This window comes from Pristis pectinata, chromosome 1, assembly GCF_009764475.1.
Source record: "Pristis pectinata isolate sPriPec2 chromosome 1, sPriPec2.1.pri, whole genome shotgun sequence".
In the NCBI taxonomy this organism is placed as follows: Eukaryota; Metazoa; Chordata; class Chondrichthyes; order Rhinopristiformes; family Pristidae; genus Pristis; species Pristis pectinata.
In genome coordinates this window covers 139,377,454-139,396,311 of record NC_067405.1, presented here as the reverse complement: position 1 = coordinate 139,396,311, position 18,858 = coordinate 139,377,454, and the positions used below count along the sequence as shown (strand labels likewise).

The 18,858-nt window shown below is 43.4% G+C and overlaps 1 protein-coding gene across 2 annotated transcripts in view; it reads right to left on the bottom strand.

Annotated features, from left to right (window-relative positions):
- Positions 1-18,858, bottom strand: part of adck1 (aarF domain containing kinase 1) — a 567,777-nt gene that overhangs the window by 273,639 nt on the left and 275,280 nt on the right. For both annotated transcript variants that reach the window (XM_052017675.1, XM_052017684.1), the window contains exon 5: positions 14,440-14,598. In XM_052017675.1, the coding sequence (XP_051873635.1) occupies positions 14,440-14,598 (159 nt within the window). The remainder of the gene's footprint in view (positions 1-14,439; positions 14,599-18,858) is intronic.

Below are 18,858 nucleotides of genomic sequence, written 5' to 3'. Positions count from 1 at the left end.
TGGTGGAGGCAAATTCATTGGGGGCTTTTAAGAGGGGCTTGGATGGGCACATGAATGAGAGGAAAATAGAGGGATATGGGCTTTCTGTAGGTAGGGGGGAATAGTTATGTCGGCACAACATTGTGGGCCAAAGGGCCTGTTCTGTGCTGTGTTGTTCTATGTTCTATAAGTAAGACAAGCAGCAAATGAAGCCAGGTGTGGGGAGGGAAGGGTGGAGGTAGAGACAGAGGCTGGAGGGTGATGAGTAGAGACACAAGAGTCTGCAGGCACTGGAATCTGACAGGTAAGGATGGTGGTAAGTGGAACTAGATAAGGTGGGGGGGGGGGGGGGATGGGCAGGTGGAACCAGTTGGGGGAGAGGATGGGAGACCCAGTAGGTTATGTGTGTGGGTGATGGGCACCAGATGGGGAAGTGAAACAAAACTGGGTGACGGGGATGGAGAGGGTTGAAAGAAGAAGTGGGGTGAGAGAACCCGGGTGGATCAGCAGGAGAGAGAAAGGAACAGCTGAAATTGGAAAATTCAATGTTCAAGGTTAAGAAAGAAGCAGTGTTGGAGCTATGAGGATAGATAGGTCCCTGCGGAAAGAGATTGCGTTAGCAATGATCCTTGAGTTCTCCCTGGCCACAGGAGTGGTACCGGAGGCAAATGTTGGCAAATGTTGTTCAGTTGTTCAAGAAAGGTAAAAGGGATAATCCTGGGAATTACAAACCAGTTAGTCTTCCATCTGTGGTGGGCAAGCTATTGAGAGGATTCTTAGGGACAAGATTTATGAGTATATGGAGATGCATAGTCTTGTAAGGGATAGTCAACGTGTCTTTGTGAAAGGCAGGTCGTGCCTCGTAAGCCTAATAGAGTTTTTTCGAGGAAGTGACGAGACAGATTGGTGAAGTGGTATACATGGATTTTAGCAAGGCATTTGACAAGGTTCCCATGGTAGGCTCATCCAGATGGTCATGAGGTATGGGATCTATGGAAAATTGGCTTGCCCACAGAAGGCAGAGGGTGGTTGTAGAAGGGGAGTATTCGATCTGGAGGTCGGTGACTAGCAGTGTTCCGCAGGGGTCTGTACTGGGCCACTGCTCTTTGTGAATTTTATAAATGACTTGGAATGAAGAGGTGGAAGGGTAAGTTGGTAAGTTTGCAGATGACACGAAGGTTGGTGATGCAGTAGATAGTGCAGAAGGTTGTCATAGATTGCAACGGGATATTGACAGGACGCAGAGCTGGGCAGAGAAGTGGCAGATGGAGTTCAATCTGGAGAAGTGTGAAGTGATAGACTTTGTAAGATCTAACTTGAAGGCAGAGTACATGGTTAGTGACAGGATTCTTAGCAATGTGGAGGAACAGAGGGATCTTGGGGTTCTAGTACGTAGATCCCTCAAAGTTGCCGTGCATGTTGATAGAGTGGTTAAAAAGGCGTATGATGTGCGGGCCTTCATCAGCTGAGGGATTGAGTTCAAGAGCAGAGAGGTAATATTGCAACTCTATAAGAGCCTGGTTAAACCACATCTGGAATATTGTGCCCAGTTCTGGCCGCTACATTATAGGAAGGATGTGGAAGCTTTGGAGAGGTTGCAGAGGAGATTTACAAGAACGCTACCTGGATTGGAGAACATGTCTTATGAGGAGAGGCTGAGCAAGTAAGGACTTTTCTCCTTAGAGAGATGGAGGATGAGAGGAGACTTGATAGTGGTAATATAAGATTATGAAAGGCATTGACAGAGTGGACAGCCAGCATCTTTTCCCCAGGGAGGTAACGGCCAATACTAGAGGTCATCTAGATATTATACGGGGTGGTGGGTGATAGGGGCTGATATGATTGGGTCATTTAAGAGACTCTTTGATAAGCACATGGATGAAAAAAAATAGAGGGTTATAGGAGGTGAAGTAGGGAGAGGGATCGATAGAATGTGGATAAGGTTTATATCAGTCGGCACAACACTGTAGGCAGAAGGGCCCGTACTGTGCTGTACTGTTCTATGTTCTATGTTCATACCATTGGGTTGTAGATTACCCAAGAAGAATATGAGGTGCTGTTCTCCTAAATCGTTGATTGTTTCCTGTATCATGTGTGGTCTCCAGATGGGAACTGGAACAACGACAAGTTACGCCACCTGAAAAATTGCCTTGGAATGTTTGAGCTGATCAAAGCAGGTAGACGAGTCTCATCAGATATTTGGGGTCAGTGATAACAGAACATCCCTTCCGTGTTGCTAGGAAGCATTAGGCCGTGTTACATGCGGAACACTGAACTCATAGGCGCCTGTGTTGGGGATGGAAGTGTTGTCACAGAGCCAAGCTGAAACACAAGCTAACCAAACGTTAGAAATATGCTTTTTGTAATTAAATCTACAAAATGGTACTTTGGTTTGAGAGTGTTTTGTGGACTTTTGTTAAGCCTGAATGCAATTAGTTTATTATTTCAAGGCTTACTATCAATCAATGAAATTAAAATTTTCTCTGATGTGATTATAGCCTCTTGGTTATTTTCCCTTTATTATTAACCCTACTAATTTCACAGAATGATGCTACCATTCAGTTCATTCTACCTATGCCAGCTCTGTGGAAGAATGATCCAAAAGGCAGGGACTAATCAGAGACAGACCACATGGCTTTGTCAAGGGCAGGTCCTGTCTGACCAAAGTGTATCGATGAGGGCAGGGCAATAGATGTGATTTACATGGGCTCTAGTAAAGCCTTTGACAAGGTCCCACATGGGAGGTTGGTTCAAAAGGTTGGGGCCCATGGAATAGAGGGAAGGTTGGCAAACTGGAACCAAAATTGGCTTGGCAATAAGAGACAGACGGTGATGGTTGAGGGCTGCTTTAGTGATTGGATGCCTATGACTAATGGTGTCCCACAAGGATCAGTGCTGAGACTCTTGCTGTTTATAATATATGTGAATGACTTGGATGTGGACATAGGAGGCATGATCAGTATGTTCGTGGATGATACGAAGATTGACGGAGTTGTTGATGGTGTGGAAGGTAATCTGAGGCTGCAGAGAGATATCGATGTGTTGGTGAAATGGGCTGTAGAATGGCAAATGGAGTTTAATCCAGATAAAGATGATGCATTTTGGGAGCACTAATGAGGCTAGGACATTCACCATGAATGGCAGGTTCTTAGGGAGTATTGAGGAACAGAAGCACCTTGGAGTATATCCATAGACCCTTGAAGGTGGCAACACAGGTAGACAACATGGCTAGGAAGGCATATAGGATACTGGTCCTCATTAGTTGGGGCACTGAAATCAGAAATGGAGAGGTTACAGTCCAACTTTACGAAACCTTGGTCTGACCTCAGCTGGAGTACTGCGTGCAGTTCTGGTCACCGAGCTATGCAGGTATTGGTAATCGACAATTGGTTTATTATTGTCACATGTACTGAGATGCAGTGAAAAACTGTTTTGCGTGCCAGCTAGGCGCATCATACCAAACAGAAGTACTACATGCCCTTGAGCTTATAAGGGTGACAGATTTTCTTCTGAGGGAGATTAATAAACCCTTTGAATTTTAAATAATAAAGAAGAACAGAAAATGCTCGAAACACTCAGCAGGTCAGGCAGCATCCGCGGAAGGATTGTTAATGTTTCAGGGTGGAGATTCTTCATCAGAATTGGGAAAGAGAGAAAACAAATTAAATTTGTAAAGAGGACGGGGGGGGGGGGGGGGGCGTGATGGATAGGACAAAGAGATTGTCTCTGATAGTGTGTAAGGCCAGTGTTGCCATGGAGATAAGCTTTTTATTTTTGCCTTTTTATGATACCAATAATAACTTGCATTCATATAATCCCTTTAATGTAGTAAAGAATTAAAGGCACTATATAAATGCAAGTTATTATTGCATTTATATAATTCCTTTAATGCTTTACTACATTAAAGTGTTATCAAACTAAATTTAACACCAAGGCATGATAGCTATTAGGACAGGTGAACAAAAGCCTGGTCAAAGAGGCAGGTTTCAAGGAGCACAGCAGAGATATAGAGAGGTGGAGAGATCTCGAGACGGAAGTTTAAACCTGGCAGGCAGAAGAAGGCATGGCTGCCAATAGTGGGCTGATACAGAAGATCAGAATTGGAAGAATGTAGAGGTCTCCAAGGTGGAATAAGACCTTGGAAGGATTCAAAATGGGTAAAACATTTTTAAATCAGGGCATTTGGCATCAAAAGGCCGACAAATGTCAACAACAATGGGTTATGACATATACAGCAGCAGAGTTTTGAATGACCTCCAGTTTTAGAAGGGTGCATGGTGGGAGCCCCAGCCTGGAGACTAACAGAATAGTGGACAGGACAAAGGCATGGATGAGGGTTTCAGCAGCTGATGAGCTGAGGCAGGGTCAGCATTAGTCAACACTAACCTGGAACTGATTGGACTTGAAGCCAGAGAGTACCATAGATTTTTATTCCCAGAATTTTCAAACGGAATTCAAAATCACAAACTCCTATAGTTGGGCTTGAAGTCCTATCCACTGGATGACTAGCCCAGGCCTCTGCATTGTTCACCCAGTAACATAGCCATAACACTACCAAAGAAAAATAATAGACCAGGGAAATTCGCACAAATGCCCAGAACATGCAGGCAACCTATTTGACCTGGTGTGACCCCTTTACTGACCCCTACACCTGCAAAATAATGCAAAAGTTCCATTTAATCATGGATGATGATTGTTGGCGTAACTACAAGCTTTTGAATATATATGAGCAAGCAAACCACTTGTGTAACAAAATACAACTCTTTATTTAACAGAGATCAAAGGTAAGTAATTATGCTCCTAACAATATATTAATTAAATCAGAATAGCCAGTATTAAATCCCAATTACCTTGGCTGTTGCTATCCAAGGACACAGTTCAATGACTATGAATTTAATTTGGCCTTCCAATTGACGCCTGTTAGGCTTTTATGATCTAATCATATTCGGCACTCTCAGTCTATTAGCCATAGCAGTAGACAAGAAACCCACGGAAATTAGCAGCAGAGAGGAATCACGGCTTCAGTCCAATATAATGTCTTTGTTTTAAACAATTGCCAACCAGTCCTAACAAATAGTGGTAGAGTGGAGCGGCAGGTAGTGCTCACAGCTGCAGCAACCTGGGTTTGATCCTGACCTTGGCCGCTGTCTGCATGTAATTTACACAATCTCCTTGTGACTGTGTGGGTTTTTTTTCTGATGTTCCAGCTTCCTCCCACATCCCAAGGGTATGTCAGTCAGTTAATTGGCTACACTGTAAATTGCCCCCAGTATAAATGGGAGACAGGAGAATCGGGGTGGTGGGGGGGGGGGGGTGTGAGGGAGAACAGGTTGCAGGAAGATGAGTGAGGAATGGAAATAATTGCAATGTTCTGAGTGCTGGATGAAACTCCAGAAACAAAGGACTGCAGATACTGGAATCCAGATGAAAAACACGATGATGCTGGAGGCCAGGCAGCATCCGTGGAGAAAAGCAGTCAGACAACATTTTGGGTCAGGATCCTCTTCAGGACTGAAGATGGGTAAAGGGGAAGCCCGATACATAGGAGGGAAAAACTGAGCAGTGATAGGTGGACAAAAGAGGGGAAGCAGGGTGGGCACAAGGTGGTGATAGGTAGATGCAGGTAAGAGATAGTGATAGGCAGGTGTGGGGGAGGAGGGGAGAGCAGATCCACCGGGGGATGGGTCAAAGGTAAGGAGGGAAAAAAGGGGGTATAAAAAAGAGAGGCTAGGAAAGGGAAGAAAATAAAAGGCATGGTTGGGGAGTTGTGGGGGGGGGGGGGGGGGGGGTTTGTGGGGAGTACTTTAAAGTGGGCAAATTCAATATTTCATGCCATTAGGCTGCAAGGTTCCAAGACAGAAAATGAGGTGCTGTTCCTCCAGTTTGCCGTTGGCCTTCTCCCTGGCAGTGGAGAAGGCAAGGACCAGATATCTGTGATGGAGTGGGGAGGGGGGGTTGAAGTGACTGACAACGGGGAGATGCAGATCGCGGTTACGGACAGAGCGCAGGTGTTCTGCGAAATGGTCACCTAGTCTGCGTTTGGTCTCGCCAGTGTAGAGGAGGCCACACTTAGAGCACCAAATGCAGTCAATGATATTAAGGGAGGTGCAGGTAAATCTCTGTCTTGCGGGGCTGAATGACCTCTTTCTGCATCGTAAGGTAAAATGGAAATAAATATGAAAACAATAAAGTTAAGAGTCGGGGCTTTTTGTTTGGTCAGGATGTTAAGGGCTATATAAGCAAGGCAAAGAGATAAAATTAAGATACAGATCAAAGGTGACCTAATTGAATGGCAGTTTATTTTGTTATCTCTTTTATCGTCACCATCGTCACATCACACATTGCAATCAGCCATGTTTCTCCTTCGAGGAGTCATAGAGAGATACTGGACAGAAATGAGCCCTAAGGTCCACTGAGTCTGTGCCAACCATCAACCACCCAGTTTTACACTAATCCTACCCTAACCCATCATCAAAGATCCCCACCATCCGGACAATGCCATCTTCTCACAGATACCATCGGGCACAGAAGCCTGAAGTCCCACACCACCAGGTTTGAGAACAGCTACTTCCCTTCAACCATTCGGCTCTTGAACCAACCTGCACAACCCTAATCACTGCAGTTTAGCAACACTGTGATCACTTTGAATCCTTTGTTCTAAAATGGACTTCATTTTTTTTTGTTCTATTTGTGCTCTTTTGTTTAAAAATTGTGTATAATTTATGTTTAATTTATATTTTTTTCTTGTGAAGGCTGTTTATATGTGGCTATGTGCCTATGATGCTGCTGCAAGTAAGTTTTTCATTGCACCTGTGCACACATGGTTTTGACTTTGACTTTATTCTTCCCGCATTCCCATCAATTCACCCCAGATTCCACCACTCATCTACACACTACAGGCAACTTACAGTAGCCAATTAATCTATCAACCCACACATTTTTGGGATGTGGGAGGAAACCAGAGCACCCGGAGGAAACCAGAGCACCCGGAGGAAACCCACACATTCACAGGGAGAACATGCAAACTCCACGCAGACAGCATCAGAGGAAAACAAATAAAAACTACAGGTGCTGGAAACTGAAACAAAAACAGAAATGCTGGAAGAACTCAGACAGTCAGGCAGCATCTGTGGAAAGAGAAACCGGTTAATGCTTCAGGTCAAAGACCCTTTATCAGAACTGAGAAAGAGAGAAAGCAGGTTGGCCTGAGTAGCAGAGAAGGTGGTGGAGGGCAATGGGTGAAACAAAGGGAATGTATGACATAGGATGAAGTGATGTAGCCATTGAACAGACTATTAAGCTCCTTCATCTGTGAACAGCACCAGAGGTTATAATTGAACCTGGGTAGCTATAGCTGTGAGCCAGCAGCTCTACAAACTGCACCACTGTTCCTAAAGTAAAATAAGATACTGCAAATCTAAATTAAAATCAAAAAATGCTGGAAATTCTCAGTAAGTCAGGCAGCATCTGTGGAGAGAGGAACAGAGTCAATGGTTCAGGTTGATGACCTCTCATCAGAAGTGTGGAAAGTGTGGAAATGGCACAAGTTTTAAACTTCAGAGAAAGGGAGAGGGACCGAGAGAAAGAAAAGTCTGTGGGAGGGTGGGTCCAGATGGGATTGAATGTGAATCACAATCAGGTTTATTATCACTGACTTAAATGTCATGAAATCTGTTGTTTCACAGCAGCAGTATAGTACAAAGATGAAATTACTTTAAATTAGAAAAGAAATAAATGAAGAGAATGCAAATAGAAAGAGACAAATGAAAATTAAATTTATTATTCATTCAGGGAATCTGGATGTCATTGGTGATGCCAACATTTATCACCCGCCCCTAAATGCCCCTGAATTGGTGGGTCTGGGATGTCAAACAGGCCAAACCAGGTAAGGTTGGCAGATTTCCTTCCCTGGGGGACATCAGCAAACCAAACAGTCCGGTGGTTTCGTGGTTACCATACTAAGACTAGAATAATGTTACGTTACACCTTTATTTAACTACTTGAATTTAAATCCCCTAGTTGCCATGGTGGGATTCAAAATCATGTTTCTGGATCAATAGTCCTGACCTCTGGCTGCTAATCTAGTAAGTTAACGACTATGTAACCATACCCTTCCGGAACAGCAGAGGGAAAATAAACTTAACACTGGAAATGTGAGACTCTGCAGTGAACTTACTGACTATCTGAAGACATCTCTCTCTCTCTCTCTCTCTCTCCCTTCCTTCCCTCTCTGCACTTTCTCTTTTTTCTCTTTTTTAATCCCCAGTTACTATGAAGAATCATCACCGTGAAATGTTAACATACTCTCTCCATGGATGCTGCCTGCCCTGCTGGACATTTCCAGAATTTTGTGCCTTTATCTCTCCTTCCTAATTTGCCACAGAATTTTACTGCAAAACACTTCAAATAAAGACACATTAAGTTATTACCAGTAATTCTGTTAGATGGTGAAGGATTATGATTTTTACACTGAACTCAAATCCACATCCCCCTCATAACTCCACAAGGTTCATATGTGTGAATGTGCAACTAGTTCAGACTGAGTTGCGAAAACAAGTTGCCATTGAAACACTGAACTCATTCAACCGGATTCTGTAACAGGCAGACAATGTAGTCAGTGCTCTGGGTGGAATAAAATGGACCTCCAACATCAGAACCCACTGATTCCCAATCTTTCATCCCAGCCACAACCCTGCCCCACCCTTCCCTACTCCACCCAACTGAAAACTTCAGAACTGAGAGTGATAGGTTTCTGTTAAGTAGGGGTGTTTGGGCCAAAGGAGTAATGGTGTGTGGATGAAGCTGTGGTACACCTCAGTTGTGATCTAATGGAATGACAGGGTAGGGGTTCAAATGCCAAAAGTTGGTGAGTATTTGGGATTCCAAATGAGTGCTGTTGTTTTTCCTTCATACATTCCACAGAGAATTCCGAGAAAAGGAGAAGCAGGAGGCCATTCCTCCCCTGAAGCTTGTCTGGTTGATCTGTGACACACCCGCCTTTTCCACATACCCTTTAATGCTCTAACAATCTCAGAATTAAAATTAACAAATCACCCACATTAACAGGATTCCGTGCAAGAGTGTTCCCACTTTCTGCTTGGAGAGACAGTTTCTCACTTCAGTCCCATGGGCCTTGCTCTAACCTTTAGACTATCTTGTAGTCTGTGGTTCTCTGACCAGTAGAAGTTCCTTCTCTCCATCTACCATGTGGAACTGCTGGCATTTCCCTGGTAAATGTCACCAGATTCAGGATTTATATGCGGACATGGAAAGCTGGACTTGCTGGCTGCTCCGGACAAATGTTGGATTCCTCATGGAATTGTAGCAATTCCCATCATTTACACTTGTAAACATTTATACTGGTACACTGGTAAGCATACATCCAGGTTCAAGGGAGTGAGGTATTTAGACATTCACATTTCTTTGAATGCATTACTTAAATGTTTTCAATTTAGTTTAAAGTGCTCTTAAGTGCTTTTGTATAGTGTAGCGGTTAGTGTAACGCTTTACAGTGCCAGCGACCCGGGTTCAATTCTGGCTGCTGTCTGTAAGGAGTTTGTATGTTCTCCCCGTGTCTGCATGGGTTTCCTCCGGGTGCTCCGATTTCCTCCCACATTCCAAAGATGTACAGGTTAGGAAGTTGTGGGCATGCTATGTTGGCGCCGGAAACGTGGCGACACTTGCGGGCTGCCCCCAGAACACTTCGCAAAAGATGCGTTTCACTGTGTGTTTCAATGTACATGTAACTAATAAAGATATTTTATCTCTTTTATTGGCTGAGACACAGAATACAAGAGCAGGAAGATCAGGTAGAACTGTGTAAAACACAAGTTGAGCCAGGGCTGGAGTTGTGCTTACATTTCTGATCACCACACTTGGATTTTGGGGTACAAGTCCATAGCTCCCTGAAAGTGGCAACACAAGTATGTAGGGTTGTAAAGAAGGCATGCAGCATGCTTACCTTCATTGGTTGGGGCATTGAGTCTAAACATCAGGAAGTCATGTTGCAGCTGTATATAACTTTAGTTAGGCCACATCTGGACTACTGTGTACAGTTCTAGTTGCCACATTACAGGAAGGATGTGGAGTCTTTGGAGAGGCTGCAGAAGAGGTTCACCAGGATGCTGCCTGGATTGCAGAGTATTAGCTATAAGGCGAGGTTGGACAAACTTGGATTGTTTTCTCTCGAGCGTCGGAGGTTGAGGGGCAACCAAATGGATGCATATAAAATTATGAGAGGCATAGGTAGGGTAGATGGTCAGAGCTTTTTATCTCCAGGGTGGAAATGGCAAATACTAGATGGCATAGGTTTAAGGTGAGAGGAGAAAAGTTTACAGGAGTTTTGCAAGGCAAGTTTCTTTTTACTGCTGAGGAGGTGGGAGAAGCAGATATGATAGCAATGTTTAAGAGGCATTTAGACAGACACATATGCATGCAAATGGGAGTAGTTAGTTTGGCATGGTGGTTGGTGCAGACATGGTGGGCTGAAGGGCCTGTTTTGTGCTGTACTGTTCTATGTTGTACTACAGAAAGAAGGCAATCGCACAAGAAAGGGTAAGGAGCAGATTTATAAGGATGTTGCAAGCAATGGAGCAGTTTGGTGATGAGGAAGATAAGATGGAAAGAGTTATTTTCTTTGGAATGGGGGCTCTGACGAAATGTAATCACTGCCGGGGGTGATGGTAGGGGCCAATACGATAGGGTCATTTAAGAGACTATTAGATAGGCACATGGACGAAAGAAAAATAGATGGTTATGGGAGGTGAAGTAGAGAGGGGAATAGATTGAATGGGGATAAGGCTTATATAGGTCAGCACATCGTGGGCCGAAGGGCCTGTACTGTGCTGCACTGTTCTATGTTCTATGTGTAAAATTATGAAATACCAAAGAAGGAAAACTTATTTTACTTCATTAAGTAGGGGTGAAGGAAGGACACTGCAACTGGATTAGAGGGATGGCGGAAAGATTTCTTCTGTAAGAAGAAAAAGGTATCTAGAACTCAGTAGCTGAAAGGATAATGAAGGCACAAACTCTCATCACATTTAAAAGGTAGCCGGTGAGTCACTGAAGAGTCAGAACTCCCAGAGCCCTGGGCCAAGAACTGGGAAGCTGCATTTGTCTCAATGGTTCTTTTTCAGCCAGCATGGAAACAATGGGCCAAATGGGTTCCATCTGTGCTGTAAATTTCCATGATTCTAACAACGGCCAGGTGTGTGAGTGACACGGGAAGGCAGGGGATTTAGGTGGAGGAAGAATTTGCAGTCTCACATCTTCATTACTCGGGCATGACCTCATCTCAGCCTTGAGCATTTGGATTTTGTTCAAGGTGCAATGATCCTGAGTAGAAAATTCAGACCATAGAAGATACTCCTCATCAACATATAGCTGTTGTCAAAGTCAAAACATGACGCCCTGTCCATTCTTCACACCAAGGTCCCTTAAAGCTTCACTCACCAGGTGCCATTTAGATATAATCTCATTCTGGGATAAAGCAGGCTACTTGATTGTCACCGAACGACATGCCCAGCGTTCACTTATTCCATCACCAGCACTCTGTGACACCAGTGTGTTCAATCTACACAATCCACGGCAACAACAAGGTTTATTCAGCAAACCCATGGACTCAAGGCAGCAGGTGCACGGGAACACCATGGGTTCCCCTCCAAGTCTCACAGCACAATAGGTTCCCACTCCTTCATTGTCACTGGGTCTAAATCCTACCCAAAAGCTCCATGGAGGTACCTTCTCCAGGAAGTCTGCTGTAGTCCAAGGTACGCCATCTTCCTCAGGACAACTTGGGATGGGAAATAAATGTTGACCTTGTCAACAATGGCCATATCATATGAACAAAACCGCTGCTGGGACTTGAACTCATGATATCTTGGTTTCTAGTCCTGTAATATAGCCACTGCAACCCAATGCACATTCAGTCCTCACAGCTCCCCAACTAAATCTGGAAAGGGGCGCTGTGAATATAAGATGGTCATAAATCCAACACATCCACTCTTTGTCCGTTTGAAAGAAGATAGAATTCATTATCGCAATGGGTGATAATGAACAGCAAAGACTCATTTCAAGAGAAACTGAATAAGTACACAAGGGAAATGAAATGTTCTTTGGGTTAGATGAACAGGGTGAGAGAAAGCTTGTGGGAAATTTCATTGCAGGCAATGGAATGGAAGCTGGCCTGGTGGAAGGGTGTTGGTAGGGGTGCATTTTGGTAACAGTGATCAAAGCTCAGTAAATTTAGTGTTGTGAGCAAAAAGTTCTTAAATGGGGGTAAGCCAAACATACCAGGTCTGAGATAAATTTGTTCAAAACTGGACTGGAAACAGATCCTGAAGGTAAGTCAACTTCAGTGGAATAGGAGATACTTTAATAGCAAGGGTTCAGAGCAAATATATTCCCACAAGGATCTAAAATTGGGACCAAGGAATCAAATCTAGAGATGCACAGATGTCAAGAGAGATACAGGATAAAATATGGCAAAATGATAAGCATACTCTACATACCAAACTCAAACTGTAAGTCTACAGTAGTATAGAAAATGTAGGGGTGAAAATAAAGAAATCAGGAAAGCAAACAGAAGCAATGAAAATCAAAGGCAACAAATTATGATTTACAAATATCTAAAGAGCAAAAGGAAAGAATAGGGTCTATTAAAGAATGAAAAGGTAATCTGTAAATGGAAGTGGAAGAAGGGGGTATGGTTTCTTAATGAACACTTTGCATTTGTCTGCACAAGGGGAAAATGTAGTAATTGATGTAGTTAATGAGGAGATAGTGAAATATTAGATAAGACAACCATGGCAAGCGAGAAAATATTAAAGGAGTTTCTCATATTTTAATGTGGATAAATTGCCAATCCCTGATGAAAGGCAGCCTGTTAAGAGAAACTAAGGAGAAAGGAGCAGAAACTCTGACCATTATTTTCCAATGCTCCTTGGCTGAAGGTTTCTTGCCTCAGGACTGGAAAGCAGCAAATGTGGTACTGTTCGAAAAGGGAGACAGGAATAAATCAAGTCATTCCCAGCCAGTGAGCCTAACATCAACAGTGGACAATTTATTGGAAAACTCTGGGGAAGAGCATTAATCAGAGTTTAGAAAGGCACGGATGGATCAAGGATGTTCAGCATGGATTTGTCATGGCAAGACTAAACTGAATGATTTTTTTCAGGTGATAACAAAAAGCAGATTTAGGAGGAAAACACCTTTACGTAGTCTACGTGGATTTTAGCAAGGCACTTGACAATGGCCCACATGGAAGATCCAAGGTTGGCTTAATGCCAGGAAGCAACAGTTAATGGTCAACAGGTGTTTTAGTGATTGGAAGGTTGTGAGCAGTGAGATTCCACAGGGCTCACTGTCTGAAATATACCACCAATTGCCAGGAACTAACAATGATTTTGGCTTAAGCATGGGATACTAAAATTACTGGTTATTAGTGAGGAAGAAACCAAAATATTGCAGGAAGATGCCAAAGGACTGCTGGGTGGCAAATAGATTTCGTCTGGAGAATTCTGAGATAATGCATTTGGTGAGGCTTAACAAGGCAAGAAAACGTACAGCAAATGGTAGGATACTGAGTGGTGTTGAGGGACGAAAAGACATCAGAGGACAAGAAGACAAGGCAGGTCTACAAGGGCTGAGTCTGAGGTGTAGAGTATAAGAACAGAAAAATCATGCCAGAACTGTATAAAACACCAGCTAGACCACAGCTGGAATACCACATACACTTCTGGTCACCACACTACCTGAAGGATGTGGGGGTACTATCAAAGCGTGCAGAGGAGATTTATGAGGAGGTGCAAAGACTGGGAACTTCAGCTATGAGGAAAGATTGGAAAGGGTAGGGTTGTTTTCCTTAGGACAGAGGAGGGTGTTTAATGAGGTATATGAAGCTATAGGAGACCGAGACAGAGTGGATTGGAAGGACCTATTCCCATAGGGATAAAGGAACAAAGGGATGAATAACCAGAGGGCAAAGATTTAAAAGGTTCAGAGGGGATTTGAGGAGAACTTGTTTACAAAGTGGGGAATGGGGATCTAGAACTTACTCCTGAAAGGCAGAGACCCTTGCCATATTTAAGGAGTAGCTGGATAAGCACAAAGTGCTATGACCTGCAGGGCCATGGGCCAAGAGCTGGGAAATAGAATTACAGTGGATAACTCTTTGCTGGCCAGGATGGATAATAATGGGTGAAATGGTCTTTAGCTGATCCGAATTCTGTGCTGTAGCTTGTATGTAATACTATGCAACTCTTATGTAACTCTTAATATGCAGTTACTTAAGAATGAGGAAGTAGTTACAGTGTGAGGTGCAGAAAACATCGGGCATGAATTTCTTACCAACAATCTACAAAAACAAGGTGAGTGGTGAGTGCCTGATGATCAAGGATCCAGTTCTCTAAGTATGAAGCTCTTTGCTTCTTAAAGGCTTAATCAAGATTTCTTACTTACCTCCATCAAAATGATGTCCTTGGCACATTGGCTCTGCACTTTGGGATGCTGAACTTTAAGCGCCACTGTCCTTCCATCGTGTAACACTGCTTTATGGACTTGGGCCCAGGACGCAGCACCCAGGGGAGTTTCATCAAAGCTGGCAAACAGCTGGGTAATCTGTCAAAACACAAGCAGGCTCTGTTGCTTCTCTGTTGCTCTATGGGATGTTATAGCCCAGTGTAAGGAAGTGCAATAAGTACTGGCCTTGTGAGGGTGAAGGTTTCTGCAGGCCTTGCATTGATATTCCTACCACAACCACTAATATCCCCCCACTTTCTGGGACACTGAAAAGGATACATTGTCCATCAACCCCAGCCTCACACCAAATCCCCTCAAACCTTCTCTCACCAGGTAGCATTCAAGTTATCAATTTAGATAAACTTCTCTAATTTCATTCCGGGACAAAGCAGCCCGCTTGACTGCCACCCATCCACCATGCTGAACATTTGTTCCTTCCAACAGTTGCTGTAGTCTGTTCCATCTGCAAAATACACTGCAGCGATTCACCAAGGCTTATTTGTAGTTATATTTCGCAATGACATGAAGAAGGCCACTTGCTCCACCAAGTCCGGGTCGGTTCTCAGATCAATCCCATTCCCTCAGTAATGCTCTGATTCTCCCATCAGCTACCTGCACGTGGGGTAATTTACAGCAGCCAATCAGTCTAACCACCAGCATGTCTTTGGGATGTGGGAGGAAACTGAAGAACCCAAGGGAAACCCATGCAGGTACAGGGAGCACGTGTAAACTCCACACAGACAGCAGAATCAAACCCAGGCCATGGGACTTGTGAGACAGCTGCACTGCCTGTAGCATTGGTGCATTCCTTCTTTCTCAGCGCTTCCCAATTCCAAGACCCCTGATATCTAGAAACACAAGGGGGCAGATGCACAAGACCACCACCTTTTGCAAATCCCCCCCCCAATTCGCAAACCATCTACCTGTCCTTCATCATCACCAGGTCTAAGCACTGGAACTCCCTACCCATCAACACTGTGCCAGCACCTTCATTGCACATACTGCAGGGGTTCATGAAGGCAGCTCACCACCACCTTCTGAGGGGCAATTTGGGATGGACAATGAAGGTTTGGCTTGTTCAAGGTATCCATAAGCTGCCATCCTTACCCTGGTCTGTATGTGGCTGACTCTTCAACTGCCTTCTCAGTTCAGGGGTAATTAGGAATGGACAATACATATTGGCTCTGTCACTATCCCAAGGATGAAATAGAAAATGAAATGAATCGGCTGAATGAATGGTCGTCAATCTTAAACATTAACTCTGCTTTGCTTTGCAGAGAAATTCTCTAACCTACTGGCTATTTGCAATATTTTCTGCTTGGTTAAGAGGAAGGGTGCTGACCACTCCTGATCCCACACAGCCTCTTCAGATATATGATGGAATATATGCTACTTGCTTGGTTGCAGGCAGCTACATAAACACTCAAAAGAAGACAGATTGACTTGATTGATATCTCTGAAACTCAATACTCACTAAGTCCGTTACTAGCACATCATCATAAACATGAGTACTGTTAGTATCAGGTATAATTTGTAATTCTCAAACATAATTCAGAAATGGAAGCATGAGGAAAGTGTGCCTTAGGGACACACAGACCATAAACACCAGCCGCCACTTAATTCTGTGTTAACTAGGCTTGTTAAGAATACTTTGAATGTGTGTGATACTAATTGTTTAAATCATAGCTTTAACGATGTACTCTGCACTAATTAAAAAGTTGTAACTTAACCACAAGGCATGATGGGATACTTGACCAAAAGAAAGTTTCAGGAGTACAAAATATCATCAATAGATCTGTGCCGGCTGTTCACAATGCAGCAGTTAGAACAAGAACATTTGCTGCAGAAATATTAATTGGTTTATTGCCTTGAAAACCAAGATTAGAAGGGAGACTTGAGAAGCTGGGTTGACAAGTATAAAATGGGTCGCAAGATATGAAATGTGGGAACCTGGGATTGTTAAGGAAACAAAGACTCCTCACCAGCTATTTTAGATATTCAAGAGAGAGCATCAATTCTACTGGAACACAAGTCAACTTTATAGCCATATGCACAAGTACGGTGAGATACAGTACAATGAAAAACTTGCTTGCAGCAGCATCACAGGCGCATGGGTACAGACAACACATAGAATATAAATAATACATACATTATACAAATACAGTGAAAAAAGAGATTGTGCAAAAGCAAGACCTTAGTGCAAAAAATACAAAGATACAATTGAAGACAAGTCCATGGTAGTGCAAGAGGTGGTCCATAGTGTTCCATTACTGACTTAGGGTTCTCTCCAAGTCATAAACCATGTTGAATTGGGCATATATTTGTGCGCTTTCCTAGTCACTGAGTGGATATCTGTTGTTCCCAACATTTCACCATCATAGGAGATTCAGTACCATAAAAAGAAATCAGGACAGTCTTCTCAGAGCAACTTGGAAGGTGTAATAAATGCCCCCATCCGTACAACAAGGAGAAAATAAATGCATTCCTTTTTCCCCTGTGGGCATTCCCGTGCCAAATGATTGTTGAGCAGGTAAAATTAGAGAAATATGCAGCAACAGATGGAAGCACTGAGATACGGATGTACTGTGTGGGTTTGATGCTCCAGAGATACGGATGTACTGTGTGGGTTTGATGCTCCAGAGATACGGATGTACTGTGTGGGTTTGATGCTCCAGGGATACGGATGTACTGTATGGGTATGATGCTCCAGAGATATGGATGTACTGAGTGGGTTTGATGCTCCAGGGATACGGATGTACTGTATGGGTATGATGCTCCAGAGATACGGATGTACTGTGTGGGTATGATGCTCCAGAGATACGTATGTACTGAGTGGGTATGATGCTCCAGAGATAGGGATGTACTGTGTGGGTATGATGCTCCAGAGATACGGATGTACTGAGTGGGTATGATGCTCCAGAGATACGGATGTACTGTGTGGGTTTGATGCTCCAGAGATACGGATGTACTGTGTGGGTTTGATGCTCCAGGGATACGGATGTACTGTATGGGTATGATGCTCCAGAGATATGGATGTACTGAGTGGGTTTGATGCTCCAGGGATACGGATGTACTGTATGGGTATGATGCTCCAGAGATACGGATGTACTGTGTGGGTATGATGCTCCAGAGATACGTATGTACTGAGTGGGTATGATGCTCCAGAGATACGGATGTACTGTGTGGGTATGATGCTCCAGAGATACGGATGTACTGAGTGGGTATGATGCTCCAGAGATACGTATGTACTGAGTGGGTATGATGCTCCAGAGATATGGATGTACTGTGTGGGTATGATGCTCCAGAGGTATGGATGTACCGTGTGGGTATGATGCTCCAGAGGTATGGATGTACTGTGTGGGTATGATGCTCCAGAGATATGGATGTACTGTGTGGGTATGATGCTCCAGAGATACGGATGTACTGTGTGGGTATGATGCTCCAGAGATACGGATGTACTGTGTGGGTATGATGGTCCAGAGCTAAGAATGAAGCTCCAACTGTCCTGTTCCAACATAGATACTAATCAAGTTGTGTGGACCAAGGAACAAAACAGAGGAATTTCAGGTGAATGTGACATGCACATTCTCAGGATCATTGAGTTCAGCTTAAAGAAGCATTGAATCCATGTTGTATGTTGGTTTGACTCCAATTAGAATTATTAGAATTATGGAAAAAGCTGTAAAAGATGCCCTCATGTGAAGAATACAGTTATTTTATTAAAATAGTTAAAGACCTCTAGTTAAATATTATATTCACGATATTGCAATATAAAAAAGGAAATGAAAACTGAAAGTTATTCCCAGAAAATAATGTGCTCCTTAGGTCCAGTGCCTGAACTATCTAATCAATTCTGGGCAATGAATGTGAATGTTACGTTTAAAATTCATCCCTCACAGACGGGAGTGGGTCATTGCTCAGTTGTGAATATCCTTTTTGTTTCATTTTTGTGGGGAAAATGAATTTTCTTAAGCTCTTGTAACTGCATTCTGTCAAGCCCTGGGGGTACAGAACATACTCGCACAGCTTGTGATACAGAGCTTCCTCTGTCACAACCACAGCATATGCAAAAGATAAGCTCAGGAAAATGGGAGCCATCCTGCAATGACCGAGAATCATATTTCATGTGTCAGAAAACAAACCAGGTCCATTAGCATTAACTCACCCGAAGCAACAATAGGAAGATCGCTGTCCAACGTTAACTATTTGATTTAAAAGGAGGTTGCTGAATTCTAGTTCAAGTTAAAAACTTCAAATAGTTTCTGCAGATAGGCAATTACAATTTGGACAAAAGGTGGGATTATAGTCAGACAATATTCTGATATGTGATACTTATCTTGAACGGACCTCTTATACACT